Genomic DNA, 27,308 nt, shown 5'->3' on the forward strand with positions numbered 1-27,308 from the left:
CAAAAATACATGTTAATTTAAATTACATAATTCCTGTTCTTTGGTCCTAAAAAAAAAATTGTATTATTAGTACACATTACCCTGAAACAACATTATTATTCATTGTTTATTACTTAAAAAAAATGCTTTACCATAAAATCCTTTTTTGTTCTTTTCATTAGGCCTATTTATTTTCCTTCTTCTTAATTAAATTCTGCTTCAAATGTTAATCCTAACTTAAGACCTACCATCTATTTATTATTCATTACCTACATTATTTATGTTACCCTAAAATTCCCATAAGTTTCTAATACTTCCTATCAAAGACATTCTCTCTAAAAAAAAATTTACTTGTGACTCTTAACTTAACAAACTTAAAAAAAACTTTTACACTAGACTTAACTTATTATTCATTCTTAGTTACTAAATTTCTATATGTAAACTTTAGTACTTACAAACAAAAACTGCCTATTTCTCTCTACCTCTTAATCTCTTTCAATTATTACAATAATAATGTTACCTTGCATCTTTAAACTTTCTTCTTTTCAATTAAATTAGACATCTCATAACAATAAAAATTCTGCCTATACTCTTCTTATGGGTGTCCAACCCAACAACAAAATTTCAAATTCTCAAGTTTCCTTATATTTAAATTATGCAATGCACATAACCTCTGTGGTGCCTGTACCCTTTTAGGCCTACCACCTTCTCCTCTCACATCATGACAACTCTTATTCCTCGGGGTCTGTATTCACTGTTCCAAATCAAATATCTCAAATAAATTAAAAACAAATTTATTATTTTAAGAAAACAAAAATTTACATTGAATTTACTATGGAGCCTGGAAATCTTAATGTCTCACAGCAGCTAACATGACTAAATCCCATGGAACCCCAGGTTTACCTAACCTGTGCCCAAAAATTTAAGCATACCAGGCTTTCCCTGCACTGGTTTTACAGCATCACACACTATTTAGGGCCCCTGATCTGCCATCAGTCCCAAGGAGTTTTCCCACAACCCCTCTCTACACAAGCGCCTACCGCATTCCTCTCAATTGGCTATCGGTTTTACGGCATTCTTTTGAGATCCGACCATCAAGTTAGGGCTAATCGAACACTAAACCTCCATACTTCCAAACTAATGTAAATCAATTAAATTTTCTCTGTAAATTCTAAAAATCAAAAAAAATTATTCCAACATGCCAAAGAAACTTCCAAAAAAAATTCATAATCTTATCTTCAAACCATTAAAATAAAAATAAATAGATTACTCTGTTTTCTCCTTAATAACTGTAAACTGTCAACAAATATCATGTCGTAAATTTTAACTATGCTTACTGACTCTTAATCAAAAAATCTCATTTGTCCTAATTAATAAACAACCGATTTCCTTAAAATCTCACTGTATCTCTCACACTCAAACTTCACTGGCTGAATATCTCAATAAATTCAAAAACAATTATCTAAACTCTTAAAGAAACTCCTCCCCAATTATTCAAATTACTTCACCTTATTTTATTTCATTACTTAAAACACCTTACTCAAAAAAAAATTAATTAATTATCTAGCTATCTTCCATTATTATTTATTTACCGAACAAAACTTTCTCATTAATTAATTTATTAAAATTCAATTTCACATTAGGCAAGTACACTAACTCTCTACAGCAATGTTTCTCATTTCCCTCCTTCCTAACTGAATCCAATCTTACTTAACCTCCAGGGAATTTACCTCACAAAATAACCAAATTCACTGTAGTGCCTATCTGCTATAGGCCCACTACACAACAAGGGATTCTAACCCCACCAACAAACTTCATTGAAATGGTACCCTATCCCATACAGGATAGCCACTTCGGTACTACCATGGGGAACTCCTGCCCCAAACTACTCACAACTCTCAGGATTCTCCTGACCCTTAATTCCGTAGTCAGCCCATCTCCTATGGTCTGCGCTACAATTCCCTTTCTTCCCAGGGACACAACGCCTCACCTTAGGGTCCCTCGCCCTAATGAAAACATTAATTTTGTCTCTCTGTTCTTTTGGAGTAAATTCCCTCTACACACAAAATCTAGCCTTCCCAGTTTTCTCAATGCTTATCGATTTTATAGTGTACCTCCTTAATAATGTTTACAAATCCCAAAAAAATATTTTTAAAACCGAGGTAGAATTTAACTAACAAAAACATAAACAACTTACAACGAAACACTTCTAGCCTATACATCATACACTTCTTAAATTAAATTACTTACATACTGAAAGTTCCTCTTCTCCTAAAACACACTTAAATTTAAATTTATTTAACCAATAGTCTATTTTCTTATCGCTAAGTTACCGTACAGCTGATCAAAACAAGGTCACGGCCTGTCCACGTCTCCTTATGAGCCCGTGACGTCACCGAATTCCATCAGGTGCGCCAACCCTCGCTTGCGGTTCCTCCGTTCTCCGCTAGGTCTCAGCACCTCCCCGTCTCGTGTTCATTCTGCCACGTCCACTGACGTGTCGTTCTGAAACAACTCTCAACATTTTTCTAATTAAAACAAAACATCACTATAAATTCTATAACTCTCTTTTACATAAACTCTCGTTTTCTCTTTAATTCCTTTCTAACGTTTATCCTTCCCTCGACTGATTTAATTCGTACGTCTCGTCTCCTACGCGCACGACAGCAAAACAAACTTCACTTGAAAATAATTCCTATTTACGAAAAAAACTTTATTTTAAATTTTAACTCTCTTAACCTACAATCTTAAAATTAATTTCAATTAAATTAAACCACTTGCATTATCTCTATTAATCATTTAAATTATAACGTATTCTCCTCACGTAAAAATCCCTGATAAACTCAACGACTTAAAACAACTTATCACTATAAACTTTATCCTTACAAGTATACTCAAATAAACATATGTTACGTCAAAAAAAAATCTCAAAGACTTCCTCCACTTAGATTAAATTCCGTAATCCTCTCCTCAAGTAAACTCTTAATAACCTGCTATCAGAAGCTGAAACTAACTTAATAATAAACATAAAAATCTACCTCTCTCTCTCTCCAGAAATAGAACCTACCCGGCGCCTCCACCATTTCTGTCACGATCCACCTTCAGAGGGGGGGGGCGAGAATCGTAGCTCTTTACATAGAAACAACTCGCTTGGCATCAACTAGTCTTAACTTCATAAAATACTTTACTGTACCTAGGATCATAGGTTCGTCATCCCGTACAGGATGTCTGGTGAGAGCTGAACTAAGGAGATTTTGCAAAATAACATAATACTTAATTAAAATTATTTTATTCTTAAAGTCAAATACTCAACATCATTTTAAAGAACATTTAAATAGCGGGATTACAATTTAAAACAATAATCTCTTTACTTTCTTAACGATTGAACGACCTTACAAGAGAGAGAATGAGAGAACTTCACTAAACACTTCCCTAGTCCTTCCGAATACCTCAAATCATAATTAATACTTAAAATTAAAACAAAGATAAGTCCATACTCACATTTTCCGAAAAGCCTTTCTTGATCGATTACTTTAAAAAAAATAACGTAGGGGCCTCTCCTGCCCTTGAAATCCCGAACGAACATTACATTTTAAAAACTATGACGCGTGACCCCTGACGAGGGCCATAGCCTCCGCCCGAAAGCTTGAAGATGACTACATTATGACCTAACTTAAATTAAACGACTCGTGGCCTCTGGCGTCGGCCATAGCTTCAACGAAAGCCTGAATTCCTACATCAGGAACGAACTAACAACTCGTGACCACAGGTGAGACGCATAGCCTCCGCCTGAGTGAGCCCCGAGTCACCACTCACTTGCGCTTAAATTCGCGCGCCCTGCCGCGCCTACCATAACAAAAGCTCGTTATTGAAGTCAAATTTACTAAACAACTAACTAGAACATCTGGGAAGACTACCCCCCCTCTACCCCAATGTGCAGGCCACACCGCGCGGCTTGTTACGACAGCGCGCCCCAGTAACTGCGGCCCGTGGCTGCGCCAGCGCGCGGCCAAACAAACAAACAAAATTCTGCAAGCCCGCAGCGCGCCGCGCCGGCCCCGTGCCCCAATTACATGGTCACGCCACTTGCGCTGACGAGTGAACAGAGCAGCCAGCCCAGAGTCCCGTCAGTAAAGTCCCTAAATTTGATTTCAACAACCCTGCAAAATTTCAACCCGCGACAATACAATACTGCGTTTGCCACGATATCACCCTGACTTAAATCCCATCGAAAATGTATGGGCAAAAGTGAAAGGCAAAGTGGCATCGCACAATGTAACCTGTAATTTACAAGGTAAAACAGCTCTGCGAAGAAATATTAAATAGTATGGGGGCAGACGACTGGAGACCATACTGCGAGCACGTGAAAAAACTTGAAAACGAGTACTACGACCGGGATGCACGTTTCGACATAGAAATTGATCCCATTATTATTAAACTAGGATGTGTGGACAGTGACAGCGGCAGTGATAGTAGTGATGACGACTGTAATACGAGTTATTCAAGTGACGAAATGGAAGGCATCGCTCCATTGCCAGCGAGCAGCGAATAGGTCAGGTGAGAAGTCAATGTTTTTAGTTACAATATACACTCGATGGTTGCCTCCCCACCTTGTTCCCTCCCTCCTTTGTCGCACCACCACTACTGTATATCTGTGACGTGTACCAGGCTTCCAGATATCCTGCGCCTACTGTACGCGATGACTGCCTGGAGCGTAGAGGCGAAAATGCGTGCGATGCGGGAGCCAGTGTGGCCCTTAGCGCCCCCGCGCTTCTAGAGATCGTGCTAACAACCACTTAATAACTAATTTTTTTTTTAAATTTTAATAATCATTTTGACGTTAGTGAAGAGAAAACCTTGGAGACTTATTTTGGCCAGTAAAAATTCACACCCATACACTACCCGGGACCCGAACCCAGATACCCTCACTTCGAAAGCCGGCGTGCATCCAATTGCTTTACTGAGGTCTGTCAGGCGGGGAGTCGTATGTTTCGGTGATAAATACTGATCCAACTAAAAAGAAAAAAATGTAAGCGTCTCTTTCAGTACTCGCCAGTGATGTGTAAGCATCTAACCTTGGTAACGAGCAAACACGTGTGTTCTCATGTTGTTCAGTTGCAAATAAACTCACAATACGAAATGTTTGTATATTTATTTCTGCGTAAACGACTGAAATCATTCTTCAATAATGTCTACAAACAAACCTTAACCTTTTGAGCTTATTCAACATTATTATATAATACCAGCAGTACCCGGCAGTCCTGCCTATGTCTATTTATTTACCTCTATACATCTAAAATGAATGGTATTTATGTAATATATAATCTCTAAAGCATTTGAAATGGTATTCCATTTTAAACTCACCTCAGCAAATACTAATCACAGTGACAATCACTATTTGTTGTTATTAAGGATTAATGACAGCAAAAATTACAATATACTAATTTTTATGGCGATCGGTTGAACGGTATAGAAGTTGATGAACTGCAGCGCCATCTATTGACGAGTTATAGTGAAATGAATAACATAAAAACATTGTCCGTAAAAAAAAACACTTCGATGTGCCAACTATCATAGTGATCGGTCAAACGGTGTTGGAGTTTATCATCGTCATATATACCAATATATATATATAATGTAATTCTAAATAACTTTTTCCAGTGATGATATTTGAACCAAGACCCTTGAGTTTAAAAAGAGCACGCTCTACCGCTGTACTACCGAGCTCGCTGAAATATTGCAAAGAGAATATGTTTTATAACCCTTGTAATGCCCTTTTTAAGGTATTTTAAAACTTGAGATTACTTTTACAATGAATAATTAAATTTGCCAAATATATTCCGGGGTAGTTTCACTATTAAAAAGTTTCATTTGGTTCAAAAATATGTTTGGTATGTGCCGTGATGTTTAAGAAAGTTACTATATACGGGCTTATGTTGCAACACGTGGGTCCACCAACTTTGTGTCACATTTCCGTTCATTGACTTCCGTTCCATTTTCAAGAAATTACTCCTACCAAATGCCGTATACCGAGAGCTAAAATGTTTGTACCTCAAAAGGTGTCATTAAATCTGGATCAATGTGGTTCACGACAAATCGTGAGAATTAGGGAAAGGCCAAAATAAATTTAACTGAAGCAGCTAAGATAATATAAAAGTTACAACTCACTAAATTGTTGCGTCTATACTTCTCGGCATAAATGTTTGACAACGTTGTTATGAAAAGCCGCTGCAAAGAATTTTCTTCTGCGAACTTATTTCCTTCCATCATTCTGGGCAGTGTTCCATGAAATCAAGCGTTATTTGATGCATGGAAGACCCACTGTAGTTAAGCACAAATTACTTAGCGACAATAACAGTATACACTACTGTCATAGAGCCGTCTCCAGTGACGTCCAGAGCGTTTTCTCGACTCCCAATTGTTCATTCGAATTCCGCCTTTCTCATCGTTCACTCATTCACGGCGTTGTGACCATAACGGGTCTTCGACCATGTTTGAAGTACAAAAAACTTGTGACCGAGTCTTTCAATAGTCGCCAGAGATGTGTAACATCTAACCGTGCAAATTTGTGTGTCCTCGTGTTGCAAATAGACTAAAAGTACGTAATTTGGACACCAAAATTAACTTACAATTCTTTGAAATAATGCCGAGCGTGATGAATATATACGCAAATTGCGTTTTCAAAGACATTTCTTGATGCGAATCACACATAGTTTCCGAACCTGCCCCTAGAATTCGTTGCCGTAGCAGCTACGTCAACTATTGGATCATTCTATTTGCAGACCAAAATTTTAAACTACACAATGAAACGGCTCCGATAAAAACTAAAAAAAAAATTTACAGAAATAATAAACAGTAAAAATACTTAACGCCGTCTTTGGACCCGATTTTAAACAAAAGGCATTTTATTAAAATACTGCCCAACTTTTAAAAATTCATTAAACAGTTAGTACTATAAAGTTTCCTGTTGTCTTTGTTAACTTTGGTTTGCGCCATCCGCCACAGACGGCAGTACCGTGGTTACACATTTCAGTTCCATTCACGAAATTACTCCTACCAAATGCCGTATACCGAGAGCTAAGCTGTTACACACAAAAATAATAATAATAAAGGGGGAGGGGCGGTGGACGATAGGCAGGGCAATATTGCCAAGACCAGCAGTAGTTTAGGTGAGGGCAGGGTAGCCAGGTTTCGAAATATCTGTATACTTGGCACTGAGGAAGGTCACCTCTCGACTATTAAGTGCACAAGGGCATCGGGCTAGGCATTGAAGCATATCCGAGACAGATGCGGTTTAGAAATTTGAAGCAAAGTAAATCCCCACTCGAGTGAGGCCGTATCTCACCACGCAGTTTGGTTGTATAGTGATCGCTAGGGCTTATCTTTGAAAGATTTGTGCAATGGGAGTGCATGACTTGATGTAAGCTTTTGAACATACGCCATTGCTAAACACATGTATGTATGTAGAAGAAAACTACAAAAAACCAAATGACAAAAAATATAAATTAAGCAAAAAATAAAAAAAAATTAATTTGTGTTTTTTGTCTTTTGGTTTTTTGTAGTTTTCCTCTACAGACATGTATGTGTTTAGCAATGGCGTATGTCCAAAAGCTTACATCAAGATCGCTCGTTGCATTAAATCCTGCTGCTTGCTTTTTTTTCCTTCGTTTTTTCTTCCTTTTTTCTAGTTTTGTTCTTTTTCTTTGCTTCCTACAATATTTCTGTTAAAAATATGGAATTGATGAAAATTCGGATGTAAAACCAAAATATTTTGGCAGACAAAATACTGTATATTTACCTAATTGAAAAGAAAACATACACTTGTAAGTTAATATTCGAGAATAAAGGTGTCCACATTATTTAACCCTTCATAACAACATTAATACACTGTTCGTCACCCGGGCTGTTACAATCACCTGGATGATACTCGTCATAAAAACACGGAAAGCAATAAGTTGTACGACATCTAGCACATTGCATAAACACCGAGTTCTTGCAGTTACAACGTTTTTTTCTTCTTAAAGTTTTTCAAATTTTCTGTGGAAATACAAAATTTATTCACCTTGATAACAATTTCTCACTCATAGCACAGTTTCGAAGCGAACCACGTATGTGGAACACCGAAACACACAGGGATTCAATTGTGTGCGAGTACACAATAGAATTTAGAGGCAACTTCGTAAAAAGCACCATTCAGGCATATATGCAATGAACAATAGATTTATTTCATTAATAAATTAAGTGTGTTTTATTTTAATTTGATTAAAAAAATATACGTAGTATTTTTCCTGCCAAATTTTTTTTTTCACGCACCAATTTTTATCCATTCCAATATTTTTATTCGAACTAAACGTAGGAAGAAAAAAAAAAGAACAAATATAAAATGGAGAAAAACGAAAAACGGAAAAAAATAATGCATGCAGCTAAATTTATTCCATTCACCAAGCGGTTAGTATACATGCACACTACCAGGTGAGTAAGGTTACGCTCGAGTGTAGAATAAGGTTCAGATTATTTACGACGTTTAAAATATTAAAAAAAAAAACTCTTTCTGGGGTATGCCTCACTATCTAGCCCAATGCCTTTGCGTACTTAATAATCGAGGGATCACCTTCCCTTTAAACCTTTGTACGCGCAAGGCTCTGAACTGGCGCGCAGTCTACCCGTCGTGCACTAGACAACTATGATATTTGAGCGGTAACCATTACAAAAAATGGCGGATAAATGAAGATAAAGGTGTAACGCAAGGCCTTTGGCTGCTTTCAAGAATATGTACCACGCGTTTCGTGAATAAATTTTTTTCCAAAAAAACACAGAACTCGAAATCGCGATTTGAGAATTGCTCCAGTTAACACAGTGGTGTCTGTTTACGTAAAGCATTTAAAATGCGCTGAGGGTATATTAAGTTTTTGTATCTGGTTTTAAACAGTATTTTTAGGAATCTTAAAAAGGTTTGAAATGCGTGTTTTCATGATGTCTAGTCATGGAACGCCTGGTAGAGATTCTTGAAAGCACTCAATGGCCCCTTGCATCACGCATTCATCTTCCCTGTCATTATTTCCACGGCTCAGATGGTTGTGGAGGTTGCAAGGCGGCTCAGAGGAGACGCCTCGCCGCCACGAAGACACGAGTTACCTTGCGAGCACGCGTCCGGCCGACGGCAGGGGAAGCAGGCCGTCTGTCTCTCGCGCGGCGTCGCGCTGGGCTGCTGCGCGCCGAGTGGCCGCGGCCATGGCGGGTCCGTGTGTGTGTGCCCGGTCGCAGGGGGAGGGGGGGAGCACCCGCCCGGCCGGTCCCCGCTCCGGGTTTTACCGCCGCGCCGGTCGCCGCGAGTTCAGGCACCTGGCCAGCAGCCGTACAGCGTGTTCGCAATCTTCTTAGCTCTCTCTCTCTCTCTCTCTCTCTCTCTCTCTCTCTCTCTCTCTCGGTGCACGGCTGTGGTGCGGACCAGGTTCACAAAGCCAAAGGGAAACTTTATACTATCAACAACTGTGTAATGAGTTTTAACTAGTATTTCAATAAAATTACTTGTCGAAAATCAGGTACAAATCCGGGTTTTAGTATTTTTTTCAAGTCTTCTTCGCTTTTATTGCTTTTATTTATTCTACGTTAAATTTCGCGTCCGAGTTTCTATTACAATTGTTTTGTTTTTTTGCAACATGAGAACACGTGAATTTGCTCGGTACCGAGGTTAGATGTTAACACGTCTGTGGCGAAATACTGAAATACTAGTTCACGGTTGTTTTTTCTTTGTTCCTTCCCCTTATGAGAAGGTACGAATGTAAGGAAACGCAACCCTTGCAACGTCACACTTGCGAACAGTAGCGCGCGAATTTGAATTTGAATTTCGCGCGCATCGAGGCGACACCACATTGCATCGTTAGTGACGTACCACGCTTGGGGGCTTTTTTTTAACGAAAGACGCCTCATTTTTCAAACATCAGTGTAGTCCTTATCTAGAATTTGACAGTTCTCAGAAGAAATGCAAAAATGCACACGTATTCTTCTCCCACTGTTGTTCTGCTAAACGTGTTCTCAAATAAACATCGCGTGGTGCTTGTACAAGCTGCAGTTGGGAAATGAGAACCGTTGGGGGTACTTCGGAGAAGTATTAAATGTTAGGCTAGGCGACACAGACTTTATCTGCGGGAGAGACCACTCCGCATCCTTCCGGCTCTGCCGCGCCCCAAAAGGCGCTTCCGGTCCAGGAAACAGCTGGCGGCCTCACCGCACCGTCACTTTCCTGCTTCCTATCGCCTTAGTTTCTATAATTACCACGTTTTTGCTAACTCGCTTGCTTGCCCGTCTTTTTGTTTGTCTGCCCCGTACAAGTTTTGCAATCGATTCTATACTTTCTTCCCGATGAGCTGTGGACTTTAAACTTTAAACATAGCTAGGAACTGGATGACAAGGCAAAAATAACTCGCTTTCATGACTGCATGTTTGTCTGCTCGGTACAGATTTGGCAATCGATTCTAAACTAACTTCCCGATGAGCTGTGGACTTGGAACTTTAAACATAGCTCGGGAATGGATGAAAATGCAATACCAACTCGCTTTCTTGACTGTCTGTCTGCTCGGTTCAAATTTTGCAATCGATTCTAAACTAACTTCCTGATGAGCTAGAGACTTGAAACCATAAACATAGCCCAGAACTGGATGACAATGCATACACAAAAATAAAAAGCAGAAATAATTTTTTTTACTAAAAAAAATATGCTTAGATAATAGTAAAAAGTGTAGGGTGTAGCTGACTTTGAGAAACGTACACAACAGTTCATTTCATTTGCAGTGGAATGAAAGTGCTATTCTTGCATTAGTTATCTGTTGCATGAGCCCTATGTTTTTCGTTTTAAATTACACAAGTTTTTTTTCCATAGTTATTAAAAATTCACATACATAAATTTTCAGGACAATCTGTATGTGGTTGAAAACCTGTATGGGGCTAGGGTAAATTATTTTATACTTTTTAGTCCAATTTAAAAAAGTGGTATATTAAAAAAAAACTAAAATTTTTGTTAACAATCAGATCCATACGCAACATTATATTATTATTCATAATATAAGATATTTACGAACAAATATTTAAAAAATGTATCGTGCTTGGCTAGACCCTCGACGACCAGGGGAGACGCAGTCCACTCCTACTGACAAAGGGAAGCTCAGACCTCTCCTACTGAAGATCAGGGGAAGCTCAGACTACTCCTGCTGACGACCAGGGGAGGCTCAGACCACTCCTGTTGACGACCAGAGGAGGCTCAGACCACTCCTGCTGATGATCAGGGGAGGCTCAGACCTCTCCTGCTGACGACCAGGGGAGGCTCAGACCACTCCTGCTGACGACCAGGGGAGGCTCAGACCACTCCTGCTGACGACCAGAGGAGACTCAGACCACTCCTGTTGACGACCAGGGGAGGCTCAGACCACTCCTGCTGACGACCAGGGGAGGTTTAGACCACTCCTGTTGATGACCAGGGGAGGCTCAGACCACTCCTGCTGACGACCAGGGGAGGTTTAGACCACTCCTGCTGACGACCAGGGGAGGCTCAGACCACTCCTGCCGACGACCAGGGGAGGCTCAGACCACTCCTGTTGACGACCAGAGGAGGCTCAGACCACTCCTGCTGATGATCAGGGGAGGCTCAGACCTCTCCTGCTGACGACCAGGGGAGGCTCAGACCACTCCTGCTGACGACCAGGGGAGGCTCAGACCACTCCTGCTGACGACCAGAGGAGGCTCAGACCACTCCTGTTGACGACCAGGGGAGGTTTAGACCACTCCTGCTGACGACCAGGGGAGGCTCAGACCACTCCTGCCGACGACCAGGGGAGGCTCAGACCACTCCTGCTGACGACCAGGGGAGGCTCAGACCACTCCTGCTGACGACCAGGGGAGGCTCAGACCACTCCTGCTGACGACCAGAGGAGGTTCAGACCACTCCTGTTGATGACCAGGGGAGTCAGACCACTCCTGCTGACGACCAGGGGAGGTTCAGACCACTCCTGTTGATGACCAGGGGAGTCTCAGACCACTCCTGCTGACGACCAGGGGAGGCTCAGACCACTCCTGCTGACGACCAGAGGAGGTTCAGACCACTCCTGTTGATGACCAGGGGAGTCTCAGACCACTCCTGCTGACGACCAGGGGAGGTTCAGACCACTCCTGTTGATGACCAGGGGAGTCTCAGACCACTCCTGCTGACGACCAGGGGAGGCTCAGACCACTCCTGCTGACGACCAGAGGAGGTTCAGACCACTCCTGTTGATGACCAGGGGAGTCTCAGACCACTCCTGCTGACGACCAGGGGAGGTTCAGACCACTCCTGTTGATGACCAGGGGAGTCTCAGACCACTCCTGCTGACGACCAGGGGAGGCTCAGAACTCCTGCTGACGACCAGGGGAGGCTCAGACCACTCCTGCTGACGACCAGGGGAGGCTCAGACCACTCCTGCTGACGACCAGGGGAGGCTCAGACCACTCCTGCTGACGACCAGGGGAGGTTCAGACCACTCCTGTTGATGACCAGGGGAGTCTCAGACCACTCCTGCTGACGACCAGGGGAGGTTCAGACCACTCCTGCTGACGACCAAGGGAGGTTCAGACCACTCCTGTTGACTTCCAGGGGAGGCTCAGACCACTCCTGCTGACGACCAGGGGAGGCTCAGACCACTCCTGCTGACGACCAGGGGAGGTTCAGACCACTCCTGTTGTTGACCAGGGGAGTCTCAGACCACTCCTGCTGACGACCAGGGGAGGCTCAGACCACTCCTGCTGACGACCAGGGGAGGTTTAGACCACTCCTGCTGACGACCAGGGGAGGTTTAGACCACTCCTGCTGACGACCAGGGGAGGCTCAGACCACTCTTGCCGACGACCAGGGAAGGCTAACACCACTCCTTCTGACGACCAGGGGAGGCTCAGACCACTCCTGCTGACGTCACACGTCTCCCTACGCTAAGCAAGCAAGTCTGGAATCCATAGGGTTGCTCGGGCCACAGCAAGCCGGGGTGTTGTTTGTTAAACTAGAACTATATGACCATCTATTTAGAAGTTACATTGTTTACTTTGTTTAGAAATTCCTTTAATATGTTAAATATTTTTGATATAGTAGATTTAAGATGTATTATCGCAAGTTATATATATTTTAATCACTTTACTTTCGTTAAGTTAAAATTATTTGATAGTTTGGTTAGTCATATACTCTAGGATGAGGATAAGGAATGAAATTATATTAGAATAAGTTTTCAGTATGTATATTATAAAGAAAAATAGCTTTTCTGAAGAGTAAAAACCATTATTTAAAAGACTAACTACTTTAATTACACCTATTCCAATAATAAAATATTGATATAAGACACTGAATCATACTTTTTCTTCAGTTACATAGTTTATATCTCATTGAAACAAACCTAGGCTATGTGGCCAATGAAAAACAAAATGTTAATTATTCTGATAGGGCCAATGAAGATATATATTTCCTACAATAAGAAAATATTGGTATATTGTAATATAATGAGATTTTTATCATACTCGCTTTTGCATTTACCAACCTATCAACACCTAATTGAATCAATTTATGAGCGTTTTTGGCTTATTGACCTTTGTTTCCTGCTATTAAAAGCCCCAGAGAAAGCTACTTTTTTTACAGGTTAAAACTTTTATTTCCTAGACTAAAGATGCTTTTCACTGTGTTGATAACTACAAGCTAGAATAGAAACTGCATAAACTAAATTATAAAGTATCATGCAGTTGAGCAGTTAACTTTTAACGTCATTGAAGATACTAAACTAGCTTATTTCGATAGCCACATTGTGATATTCGTGATTAGCACTAACATATTTACTGAATAAAAAACTCTTATATTCAAGTTAACTCTTTTTTTAAACACCATTCTGGTACACGGAATACAAACACAGGTACTTTTCCCACCTCCCCTTATTCTTTCAGCAACCTTCCCAATCCTCCTCCTTCTCGGACCTCCCACTGATTTAACATCTCATCCTCGCCTGTGTTGCTGCCCACTGGGTTACTCTTCCTTCCTCCCATCCCTTCACGTACGGATACCACCGAAAAGGCAGAGCAGAAACATGTTCCCGTCATAAGAACGCCATGCATGTAAACAACCTCCAGCAGTTACCACCCATCGAGCCGGTGTTTACTTTGAGATTACCGCCAGTCTCTCGGGCACCTCTCCCACTGGCTTCGTGGAGGCCTGGGAGACGTTCACTTCGCTGGGGAATCCCGTGACGTGAGCGACTGTGTTTTGTTCCAGGTGGGAACGAACAACACTCGGCATTCATGACGCAGGCGGAGTTCTTCGAGACTTCGCTACCAAGCACATTATTTAATCATTACAACAGCTGTCTGACATTCACCAAAATACCGTTTAATTTGCGTATAAGACAATTGATATATTTTACAACGACGTTTAATTGATACGGTGATAAATATGTTTCTGAAGTGAAACTTCTTTGCAGAGGGGACTACAGTTTTCGAGCGTTACTGCGTTGCGATCTAATGAGGGGAATAGGTATGTGGTGAGGGAACCGGTAGAGGAAGGAACTAGTTAGGTTCGTGGTGGGGGAACAGGTAGATGAGGAGACGGCAGGGGAGAGGTAGAAATGACGCAGCATACTTGCACACTTGCATTTTTGCATACTTGCGTGTCCAGGCTGCTTACAACGAAAACAAAGACGATTTGTGAATGCAGCATGAGAACGATGAGCACAGTCTGCCGAGTTATGCTCATACTGGCAGCAATTAGTACACCTGACATTCGAAGAATCAACCTGGGCTGCAAGAGGCGTAACGGCACGCGGCGAGCTCCGAGCCGAGCCACAACGTGTGGTTAGGACTGCACGTCAACTCGAGCCCTAGCAGACAGCTGTGCGTCGTCGCCTGCAACAGGCAAGCGGAAGCTACTCGCGGTGAACTTGATGGCCTATTCCATTGTGGCCAGCAATCTGTTTTCAACCTCACTTGCTAAAGCCCTCAACTGAGATGAAGGTTGTGGGGCAGTAACAAAACTACAATGCTGAAGTGTTGGAGAAAATTTTTCCGCAATAACCTCAACTGAAGTTTTCTCGAGAAGTCATGCGTCTAACACAGCAGAATACTCACAGAATTTACAAAATGGATCATAGGCTTGTTAGGCTCCTGAAAATGATACACCAAGTCAGCCATACACTTTTCCCTCATGCGTGGAGGACATGCATAATCCAAAACTGTTTTTGCAAAGTTATCAAATTTGCCCTGCATTTTAACAATCGCGTAAAATATATGCAAAAAAAAATTGTCGGTGCACTTAGTTGAGAGAGAGAGTGAACAAAATCTCGCTCACTTACTAGCTTGAGCTCTACATATTAACTTTCTGGCTGCATCCAGAAATCCGAGATCATTTGGGGTCTACAGACGACAACATGAGTAAAGTATGTAATGATTTTAAAAATGAGTTCTGGCTCAAGATAGGAAGCATGGATGGACTCACTGATGTTACTTCCGGCGAAGGTGACGCGGAGAGTTAAGACCTCCGCCTTAATTCCTGTAGCGTCTCTCGTTCCTCAGCTGGAACTACTGCATCGTAAGAGAGCTCAATTCAAAATTGTTGAATGTTTAAACCCAGGAGACTGACATCGTGCCCTTTGGTCACACGCAGCGAAAACAAACACAGGATTAGACACACAAGCCAGCAGAGTTGCGCATGAAAGTTAACTGAGCTGAACATAACTATTATTCGTCTTCTACAAGATTATATTCCAAAGTAAGGATACTTGCACGTCTTTAAGTTTTTGCATACTCGATATCTCAACCTTGATGACAACTAAAGGATTCTCTATTACCGTTAATATCAAGAGTAATATTATTGTAATGTTATATTTAGTTTCAAAAATATATATTTTCAAAAAACTTCATGTTCATAAATAGTAAGCGTAAAAAACAAGGGGGAAAGACTCATATAATCACTTGAGGCAAATTACAGGCCACAGTCACGTACAAACGATCTTGTGATGACTTCCAATGCATTAAACTATGAGAATACACTCATAAAGATTACAAAAAAGGATTAAATTGTTATTATTATGAAAGACGTCACTTTACAGACAATAGTCATGTGCAAATAATCAAATTACATGTTCCGTTTCATTCAATTATGAAAATACATCAATACTTATCAAGGTTACAATGAAACAAGCACAATATGCATCACACATATTTATTGACACAAAAAATTATTTAAAGCTTATAATTTATCTATCAGCTATTAATAATTTTCCCAGGGTTATTAACCATGACAAATATTTAAAACCTTCATAAACTTGTAAAATGAAAATTATGCCTCAATTACACACCAGAGTCAGAGCGCATTTTGTTGCATGTAAGTTTGAGCCTTTAACTGAGGCCAGTGTACACTCGCACGCTATTACGACGTACTGCATAGTTGACTGTGCTATCCATCGCAAACTATAACATATAAAAGCCACCTTCCAAAGATACATCATCGTAGCCACTCATAAAGGCCCAAAAATAACTGTTACTATCATACGAACGATTCAAAATTATAACTGCAGTTAAGGAAATTTAATAGGAAGGCCCACTAGTTAACCGGAGTATACCAAGCTTAAAACACGCACGTAGTGACTGATAGCCTACAAAACGTGAACTCAAGTGGCATAGACAGAGCATGAACCATACTAACTCCTATTTTATCACTGCATATTGCTGATAAAACAATCCAAGCTCACATCCAATATAACGTGTTTTCAAAAAACTAAATCAACGTACTTAAGTTAGAAAAAATACTAAATGAAATGCTAGCATACTATGAGACATGTTTAACTGCTCAAATAATCACACATGCAGCCCACACGAGCACACATTATCTTTAACTAGCAAACATCCAAGCAAAACAAATATTTACGCAAACGTAAAACGGCTTACATACAGGCCAAACAGCAATTTAGAAGGGTCCGAAACAAAATTTTGAATAGATTAAGGATTATTGTTTACATCATCTATTACTTACATTAAGTGTTGCCCACGCACTCGAGAACCCAAAAGGTTCATACTAATACTGTGAGCTCTCAAAATATGTTTCCTCACCGGGAACTACCATAAGAAGAACCTAACGAAGCTGATGGCCACTCTAAATACAATTCCCTTCGAGGAGCACATGCGCGAAGGGGAAGGGATTTGAGGGAAGGGAAAGGAGGGGAATAGACACATTACCACGGGGAAGGGGAAATAAATTATCTCGATCCGGAAGTGACATCACAGAGAAGCGGTATATTCAGATGTTCGCTGAACAAACATTACTGCCAGCTCAAATCATACACCATCGTCTAAATGTTCATTCACAGAGCAGAAGTTTCCAAAACTTCTGTTGGTTCTTTTCAGTGTACTCCTAGTTATCCTTGAGACATCAGTCCTCAATGAAGTCTTTTTATATCTAACTTGAGATATATCGAGTGATATCCGTTTATTTTTTGAATTCCTGTTACCAAATCAGAACTCTTTACATCTTAATCACGTAAACTCTAACAAGAAATCCATTGCTCAGTTAATAACTATGCTAAGTACAGCTACGAAAAATCATACAATACGGTTTCCTTTCCCCCTTGAGGTCTAGCGAAGCACTCCTCTAACGACAACGAGAGAACATCCCGCATCCCATATAAAACAATTACTGTTTTTACAACATAATGATTTATGAATGTTTGATACTTGTATTATAAGACATGATAACTCATGCTAGGTTGTATTCAGATAATTATATTTTATAGTCAGAGGTGCCCACCCCCCCCCCCCCCAAACACTATGACTCACCCCCACCCCCTTCAACCTAATGATGCGACCCCCCCCCCCCGAAATTTTTATGCCATTTTCTCAATGATTTACTCAATTATTTTATAATATTATACTTTTTTATTATTATATTTTATCACATTTTGCATTAATTAAAACTGATTTTCTAATAATAATAATTTTGGTCATATCAGGTAATATTTCCATCCTGAACCTACAGATGCCAAACTGCTTTTGTTGAGGAAAGTGTGGGGTTGCCAATTTGATTTACAAGATCCCTTTCAATTATCAAAGCACCAGAAACGTATTTTCACATTGTAAGCTATAATTATGTAAATAATATATACAATTTTCTCGTCTTTTAACCACCCCCCCCCCTGAAATTTTAATGACGCAGTCTGCGTCGTTACCCCCCCCCCCCCTTGTGGGCACCCCTGTTATAGTTATAAAACTCTCTGAGCCATTTTATGTTCCCACATATGTTGGTAAAAAGAAGAAATACTTTGAGCATTAGTTATTTTAATGAAAACATTATCAGTCTAATGGTTTTTTTAAGTTCCTATTTAAGTATTTTATTTCAATACAAAATTGTATTACGCATCAGACAAAAGTCGCAGAGGCTAATATGGATTCCGGACCGATGCCTGCAGTATTATTGAAAGGGTACCGACAATGGCGGCTCCAGCGGGCAGGCCGGGGCCTACCCAAAATTTTCAAAAATGAAAAATGGAAATAAGATATTTTGTAAAAATATATAATTCATATTACACGTTATGTTTATTTTGTAAAGTAAATTTGACAATGAAATGAAATTATACATCCACCTGCAGATTCGTAACATTTTACATTAATGTACGAGTTGTGTTGTAATATTCACCTTATATTAACATAAGTTTAATCCTAAGAATTAATTATGTGACGTTTTATAGGAATTAAAGTGTATTTTGTTTTCATATAGGCATACGTTTATATTAATTCTTATGATTATTATATTATACATATTGGAATTTAGAGATATAACTCACACCCAGAAATCCACAAACTTACCATTTTACATGTGAATCTAAATGATTCCCCCGGCCGCCCTCTGGCATGGGGGCCACCCCACCCCCACCCCGTCGGTGGAGCCCGGACTCCCAAACCAGCGCATACGCCTCTGCGGTACAGTCCGGGTCTACCCAAAAATTAATACTGTAGTCGCCCCTGGCCACCGTTGTAGGATATAATCTTAAAAAGAATGTTAAACGTCATGAAAGGACTGAATGTATTTTTGGATCTTACCAAAAAAACCTCTTAGTTTCAGCAAGTGCCAGAAATCTTTTCGTCAAAGATATGACTTGAATGAACATCGCAATATGTGTAAAACCAAGCTAACTAATGATAACGAAGATGAGTCTACAATATCAAGGAAATGAAATGAAGGCCAAATATTATACGAATATTATTATACTAGCTGCCCGACCCGGCTTCGCACGGCTATACTAATGGAAAAAAATTAAGCCATATCTCCCATTTACAGTAATGGTAAACTAAAAAAAATTCAGTGATAATTGATTACAATGCTGTATAATGTACCGGAGAGAAAATGAATAGCACCGATGGTTTCCCGACTCGTGCACGCAACGTACAACTGATGTACCCGTACTTCGCTACGGCAGTCTACAGGCAGATCACTCTTGCGCCGCTCATTATACATGCCCCTCCTTGTGGGTACGCCACTGCCGCGCGATGCCCGTTGCCATGGAGACGCAGAAGGCATGAACAATGCAAAATCCTGTTCTCATGCAGACAAAGTACCCACTGTTGCCTGGTTTTATCCACCCATGGGATCTAATTTTCGGAAACTGTTATCCTGTATAACATAAGGAACATTACTGTGAAGTTTCAAGTCTGTAAAATATATATACATGAAAAAAGGGCAATAAAAAAACTAATTAAACACAGAGAGAGGGAAAAAAACAATAGTTTAGGTTTGCGATTTAAAGTGATAAAAAGTATTTAAATACTAATTGAACTCTTATGAGGGTACTGATTGCTTCGTTGTTAATATCACACGGGTGTTTTTTACTTGTATGGGAAAATTAAGAATGATAAGGCATCTAGTGCGTGGCAACAATGTTAATAGGCAATAGGAAATAAACTTTTAGCGCCTGCGGCGTTGTCAACACACACTTCGTACGTGTACTGCATGTTGTATCTAACCCCGTTCAACGCATTTGATTCTAAATTGGACTTTTAGTAAGGATCCCTTATGTTATTGATAATATCATATAGCCTATAGCCTTCCTCGATAAATGTACTATCCAACACTGAAATAATTTTTCAAATCGGACCAGTGGTTCCTGAGATTAGCGCGTTCAAACAAACAAACAAACAAACAAACTCTTCAGCTTTATAATATTAGTATATATATATTGAAGAATGTGGAAATGTAGCTTCTACCAACACTAAACCAGATCTCACCAATGACTTGGAATTGAAAGCTGACGGAGATAAAAGACACTTTACACCTCCATGGGAAATAAAAATATATATATTCACCAAATTCTAATCATCTCCGCGAACTTGGGAACAATATAAAAGCTCGTGAAGCTGACATGATCGAATACTGTGATGAAGCTATGAGACCAAAACGATAGAAACGAAGCGTTAAAATTAATAGTAAGGATAATGATCATGAATATTATGATGATCACTGTGATGATGACGATGATGACTATGCGGCTGGCGACAGTCTAAATGAAGAATCTATAGATTTTAAAATACTTATAATAAACCTGTAATGAAGATGCTGTGTCTTGTGCTGTGTCTATTTACATACCCTTTTCTTGTGCTATATCTTCTCCTATGTCTTTTTACGTACATGCAGTGTCTTATGTTATGAATATTTAAATGCTATGTTTTGCGCAAAACTATTTCCATGCCGTGTCATTTGTTATGTCTATTTTCGTGCTACGTGTTATATATACTATGTATCTTTCATACCATGTCTTGTGCTATGTCTAGTTATATGCTATGTCTTTTGATGTGTCTTTTTCAATGCCATATGTCATTTTATGCTATGTCTTGTGCCATGTAAATTTTACGTCGCGTCTTGTTTTATGTTTAATTCTATGCGCTGTGTTATACTATGTCTATTTACATGCCGGGCCTTGTGTCATATCAATTTCACTGGTACGTTTCGTGCGTGCGACGCGTAGGCAGCAGACACACAGTGGCAATTTTTTTGCCTCCTGTATCTACCCCTCCTCGGCCGCAAGCTGACGGTGGGCAAGGGTATAACTATGTCTTTATGCTCTGTAATTGCGTCTGGTGAGCCTTGCTTGTTAATTAATTCGCGCACGAGAATCGCACGCGACCTGCCCCAGGAAAATGTTTTTTTTTTTTTTTGAGGAGGGAACTTGGTTGGTTTCGGTAAAAACGGTGGGTAAGAAAGGTGTTGGATGTGTGTGTGTGTGTTTGTGAGATGGAAAAGGAGGGGGTGGGATGGCCTCCTTTCTTTTCAGGCTACGCCCGCTCGCTAATTAGAACCCGCGAGCAATTAACAAGTTGGAACTAATTTGAAGAGCTCCTCCGCCAGCGAATTCTCCGGGGCCGCGAAAAGCGTGTTTGGGTTCGGAAAAGAGAGAAGGGGGTTTCCCAATTTCATCTCCTCACCTCAAGCGGTGCCCTCCAACCCCTCCCCCCCCCCCCCTTCACAACCCTTCTTATCCCAACCTGACGCTGGCGCTGCCAATGACGGCTGCCAGAGTGATATTACTAAAAGTTCTTTATTCCTCCACCCTGCCAACACAACAGCTTCACTGTTGCTTGCACGTCACCGCGTGAGTCTGAATTTTTTTTTAATTTTCTCCTCGAAGCAACAGCCATGTGTTAACTCGCTCCACGGTGCTAAGGGAAAAGCGAAGCGAGGGAGCTTGCGTCACCTAGCCTCTCGCGGCAGTGTCGGGTGGGCTGGCGAGCTACGATCGCAGTGACTGCAGAAGGCTCGCTCCATCACGTTGCAAGCACGGCCGTGCCAACATTGGGACGGCCGCCTTTCCGTAGAACACATGAGGAGGCACACCCCCTTCCTACATTTACATTAAAATGTCTAAATATTACACCAATAAAAAAATAACCGAATATTACATCAGAAAAAAACAGTTTAACTAGACCTTTTTTTTCCCCTTCATAGTTCATCCAGTTTTGGATCGTGATTACAAGTATCTACATCGTTGCGAACTCGTTTTATCCGACTGATCTCAACGAAGCTGAATACCCCAGTGCTCCTTTTCTCGATGTATCCTACCTCGACTGTTCCATTTTTAGATGTGTCCTACTGAGCTAGGGTCCTACTGAGCTAAACAGAGCAATGTATCATTCTAATCTTCTTTTGACGTTTCCTAATGATCACAAGCAACCAGTGTATCCCGACAATCCTGTAATTGTATACCACAAGATGAGAATTCAACCAATATTAATATAATCGTATTCCATAGTTCATATTATCCTAAAAATCTTACAATCTTTAAATCACAACAGTTTTAAGCAGGATAACATGAATACTACGTCTTTCTTTTTCAAACATTTACTTTTGAATCATCGGATTAAAACTATAAAATATATTTTTTAACTCAAAGAATCAGGTATATTAGTGTTTGATATATCCTTGGACACTTTACGCAACAAAATATGTATTTTAGGTTTGTAAAAATCCTATTAAATAGTCATAGTTATTTATATCTTAAATGTTGTATTAAGATTTTCTAAAAAAAAATATGCATAAGTTAAAAAGTAGTTTTTTTATTCTATGAATCCTACACTTCTTAGTTCACGAAATATTTTCGTCAATATTATAGCTCTTGAGTGCACATTTAGATATTTCGTCAGCGAGAGTTAAGTAGTTCCAATTTTTAACCACAGATATAGCCACATGTTGTGTTGAAGTAAATACGCGGGATGCTCTCTCACGGTCGCAAGAGGAGGGTTTCGCCAGGTCTCAAAGTGAAGGGTTATCAACCTAATTCAATACTTAGTGAAAATATCATGGCGTTGCTAGATGAAAAGTTAGTTTTTTTTTAGTGGATGGTAACAAGCACTAACAAGAATCAAAACAATCATTTACAGGTTCAGCTATAGTCACCAGTATTACTAACTAGAATGTTTTAACTGTCATCAAAATAAACATAATATATTTTAAGATAAACTTTTAACATATAAGCAGCAGTAACGTATCATTTGCTACATACGGCTTGTATCAGTGACGGTTTGTAAAAGGAAGAGTATGATATTCTGCTTGGTTGGACTTGGTACGATACATCGAGAGTATGATATTCAGCTTCTTTGAGGTCAGTCGGATGCAATGATATGATAATTGGCAGGATACGATAGGACACGATTGGCAGAATACGATTGAATACTATCGGCAGTATACGTTTGGCAGTATACGATCGGCAGGATACAATGACTAAATCAATGGTATGACCATACTGTAGGGCTGGCATTTTCATGAATCTTGTTTATATGTTTGAAATAGGTTTCTTCGTAAGCGTAAAGCATGTACAGAGATTTTTGGATATGACTTGGTTGAAATGCATACCAAGTATCGCTGAAGAAGTCCTTTTAGTTCGGAGACGCTTGTCCTAGATTCATACTTGACTTTGGTCATGAGTTGGTTGAAAGACATACCAATTATCTAGGGAAAATATCTCATAGTTAGGTGATGCTTGTAGTCGATATGCTTGTAGTTGGCCTTCTAGTAGTCATAAGGTGCACAGAATACAGCCTCCATGGTTGGAAAAGAGATTTTGTGTATCATATTTATTCAGTCGGGGTAGTCTGTTTTTATTGAGTCCTTCCTTTTTAGCATTGAGGATGGTTAATTTTACTGTCGAAAGGTGACGGAAAGAACTGAAATTTTAATAATGATTACATTTTTTCATTGTCGAAAGATTGAACCGAAAAATAGGATCGATCAAATCAACCAGTATATTAATAGCTTTTTTTAATTTTCGGAATTTTTTCCAGAATTTTTGAATGACTTTTAAATAATTTTAGAATGGCGGGCAAGATGACCGACAAGATGGCGGACTCTACGACATAGTGATCGACACTACTGCAATTTAGCGGGTAATTAATAAACTAATATGGTAGCAGCGAATTCCATCAGACGAAAACAAAATTGTGGATCCAAGATGACGTTACACTGACCGACGCAATATATATCTTGGTAACTGTGGAGGGGTCAGTCTGATTGAGGAAAACAATGAGGGCGGGGGATGTTGTCATTTTTAAAACTGACCTCGATGGGATTCGAACTCTAGTACCTTCGATCTTGATGGCGTACATTCTGTTTTTATTTCAACATTTTATTCGAAAAATTAAAAATATTATTCCCATTTTTTTTGTAATTTTTTGTGATGTTCAAGTTAAAATTTAACTATTTCAAAATATGTCTACCGGGGGTCGATGTAAAGATCATGACCCAGAGGGTTGAGTTATTGTAATTTTAACGAATTTAAGCTTCTGTAAGGGGGATTATGTATTATTTGAGAAAATGTGGCTTCCGATTTTTTTTTTTTTTAGAACATATAGGACATTTTCCCTCTGAAAGGGAATTTTCCTTTCGAAATAGAGAATTCTGGAGTCATTTTGAGAATTTTTTTTTTTTTTTTTTTAGGAAAAAACGGGAAATTTTAGGCGCTATGAGGTTACAAATAAAGATGGTGGTGGGTAATTGACGTGCACCACGCACTACATCCTTAATCCTGCGCCATACTTCACTAATCTTTACTTATCGTTAAATGCCATGTTGAAGTGGCAGGGATAGGAACCGGAAGATGCCATATTGATTTCAACAGTTTTTTTGCCGGGCAATAAATAAGGTGAAAGGTTGCATAGGAATAGGTTACGGTTACCATGGGCGTTGATCCGGTAGAGCCCTCGTTTTATGTCAAAACCTTGTCTTACGGAAAACTTCCTGTATATTTTTAAGTTTCATTCTTATTACACGCATATAAGTCAAATGTGGGCAGTATACAACATACAAGCACCCTATCCAGAAATGACTCGTGTCGGTTAACAACACGCACAAAACTCTCGGGCCCCGGCCCTGATCCCCACCCCCCCCCCCCCCCCCTCTCCCTTGAAATTTCTGCGGGCGCCTCTTGCGAATCATAGATATATTTGCGCCCCTGATGGTTACTATGATATCATAATGTGCAGTTCAGCTGTGTCCTGTCGTGAGTGAAATATTTTATACCACTTGAATAAACTGTGGATTAAGAATTTTTCCTGACTCATTATTATTAGGTTCAAAAATGTTACATATAAATTTTTATTGTATATTTAAATTATAATATTTCATTCCGTTAAAAATGTTCCAAAAAAATCTTTTTTTTTAATAGAAGAGATAATTTCTAACTACAAGAGCGCACTCGACATAAGATATTTCAAGAGGCGAGTTGGTATTGGCCACGGATATTTATTCCAACATTCACGATCGTCCTTAATTTTTGCTGTCATTTTCCAGGAAATTAATTTCAAGCCATCATGCACCAGAAGAAGGTGGAAAGGAGAAGGATGAAAAAAAAAGAGAAGCGGCATCTCCCTTTAGACATGGGCGAAGACAACATCCTGATAACGTCTCATCAATCACCGGCAGGAAGAGGTATAATTAAAAAAAGAGTACTAAAAAGATAAAACTTGGCAAGGCAGCTAGGCAAGAAACGTCTGCAAAGATTAGAGGGACGTAATTTTTTTTCTTTACTGGGTTTAGTTAACTCTGTACATTTTGTCAAATGAACAGCTGTTCCGGCAATATAAAACCGAAACCTGTCGATTCATCTATCATCAATAAAATGTGAAGCAGGATTTATGTCACTGCTTTAATTATTTGTAAACACGAACTTTTCCCCCAATGTAATACTAATATTTTGTGAACACTGTCAAAATATAAAGTTCAAAAATAAAAATAAAAAATCTTTGCCACCAATACCATGATTCAAGATGTAGAAGAATTAAACCACAATTTTGATGCAGACAAATGGCATGTTTAGAATGTAACTACCATTTATTGTCTTAAATATTCTTTAACAATACAATAATGAAACAGTTCTTTGACGGAGTTAACTGGTCCTTAGATGTGTGAGTAAACAGAAGGCGTACTAGAACAAACGAGTGATAAGAGTACGTACTCCGTAAATTTGTTTTATGCTCTTAGTCAGTATCGTTCAGTAATACTGTAAATATTTTTTTACACTTATTTAAATAATAAACCTGTTAGATCATATCTGTGATAACTGGTTTTGTAAGAAAGGGAATTTTTTTTTACAAACTATTGTGTGAAAAACATCAAAATAAATTTGACAAAGACATTATCCCAGGAATATAGCATATTGATAAGGCCAGTTGTTTTAAATAAAATAATATTTTTTTGTTTGTTTTGCATAGCTGTACAAATTCTCGCAGAAGGAATTAAGTTATAAACAGACAAAAAATACAAAATAAAAGACAACACAAAACATGATAAGCCACTGCAAGACTCGTTCAAGAACATGCTACAATGTAAAATTCGAATGTAATTAAAAAAAAAAACAACAAATTCAAATTGATGTAATAAATACTCTTAGGTTATAAACTTAGAGACTGTAAAAAATTAATTTATATATATATTTTTTAATTTACTAAAAACATTTTTGCGATAGTTCCTTTACACCTAATAATAGCTTTGAAAGAGATTCACCAAAGAATGGTATTTTTGAACGAAGTTAATAAGGAAAAGTATTTTTTATGCCGTGGAACCAGTAAAACAAAATAACTGTCTGTGTTTTTTAAAAGCATTTGAGATGTGGGCGTGGGTCTATTTTTAGTCATCAGTGGCTCTCGCCCACACATTGGTTGAGGTATTTGACGGTACATTACAATCGCGTCACAATTCTCTTCTTCATACAACCCCACCCCTCCAACTTCCCCCCCCCCCCCCCCGGCTCCATAAATTTTTCAATTACAAAAAACGTTTTCGTACGAAGCTGATGTACGCTTTTCTGTCGCCTCTCTTTTCCGGCGATTTCCTATCATGCAATGCCCACCCTGTCTCGCTTAAGAACAGTTTTTTTTTTTCCCCTCTGAGGGTCGCACGCAAGTAAAGAGTGTACGTGCGTGTGAGTTGTATGTTTTATTTTTTGTATCAGTTGAAGTGTGGAAAAGGGGGGGGGGGGGGGGGGGAGGTGGACGGCCATCAGGAAATTCGTGCTGGGCCCGGGAAGATAAAGCGAGAAGTTTGAGCGAGTAAATGTTGGGGGGAGAATTCGACCGCAAGGAACTGCCCCGTGGATTGTTTGTTTTATTATCTTCTTCCCGAGAAAGGGATTTGGTAAGGGGGGGGGGGGGGGGGAGCGAGTTAGGAAGAGAGAGAATACGAGTATTGTTTGCTTATTCACGGTCGCTTTTTTACGCCACTCGCTCGCCCCCTTCTACGGTTCAGAGAACGCAACCATCTTTTTCTCATAATGGAATCGTCAGCCGAGTGCTGGATTCCGCCATCT

The 27,308-nt window shown here is 39.6% G+C and overlaps 1 protein-coding gene across 2 annotated transcripts in view; it reads right to left on the reverse strand.

Annotated features, from left to right (window-relative positions):
- The window catches only part of LOC134541878 (serine protease inhibitor 28Dc-like), a 47,736-nt gene extending 30,717 nt beyond the window's left edge, over nucleotides 1-17,019 (reverse strand). Inside the window, exon 1 of one of the 2 annotated variants that reach the window (XM_063385584.1) lies at nucleotides 17,003-17,019. In XM_063385584.1, the coding sequence (XP_063241654.1) occupies nucleotides 17,003-17,004 (2 nt within the window). In that variant the 5' untranslated portion in view covers nucleotides 17,005-17,019. Of the gene's footprint in view, nucleotides 1-9,114; nucleotides 9,228-17,002 lie in introns of those variants that run through there. The other variant, XM_063385583.1, reaches the window with a different exon arrangement.
- Between the last annotated feature and the right edge of the window lie 10,289 nt (nucleotides 17,020-27,308).

The sequence above is a fragment of the Bacillus rossius genome (assembly GCF_032445375.1).
Source record: "Bacillus rossius redtenbacheri isolate Brsri chromosome 4 unlocalized genomic scaffold, Brsri_v3 Brsri_v3_scf4_2, whole genome shotgun sequence".
In the NCBI taxonomy this organism is placed as follows: Eukaryota; Metazoa; Arthropoda; class Insecta; order Phasmatodea; family Bacillidae; genus Bacillus; species Bacillus rossius.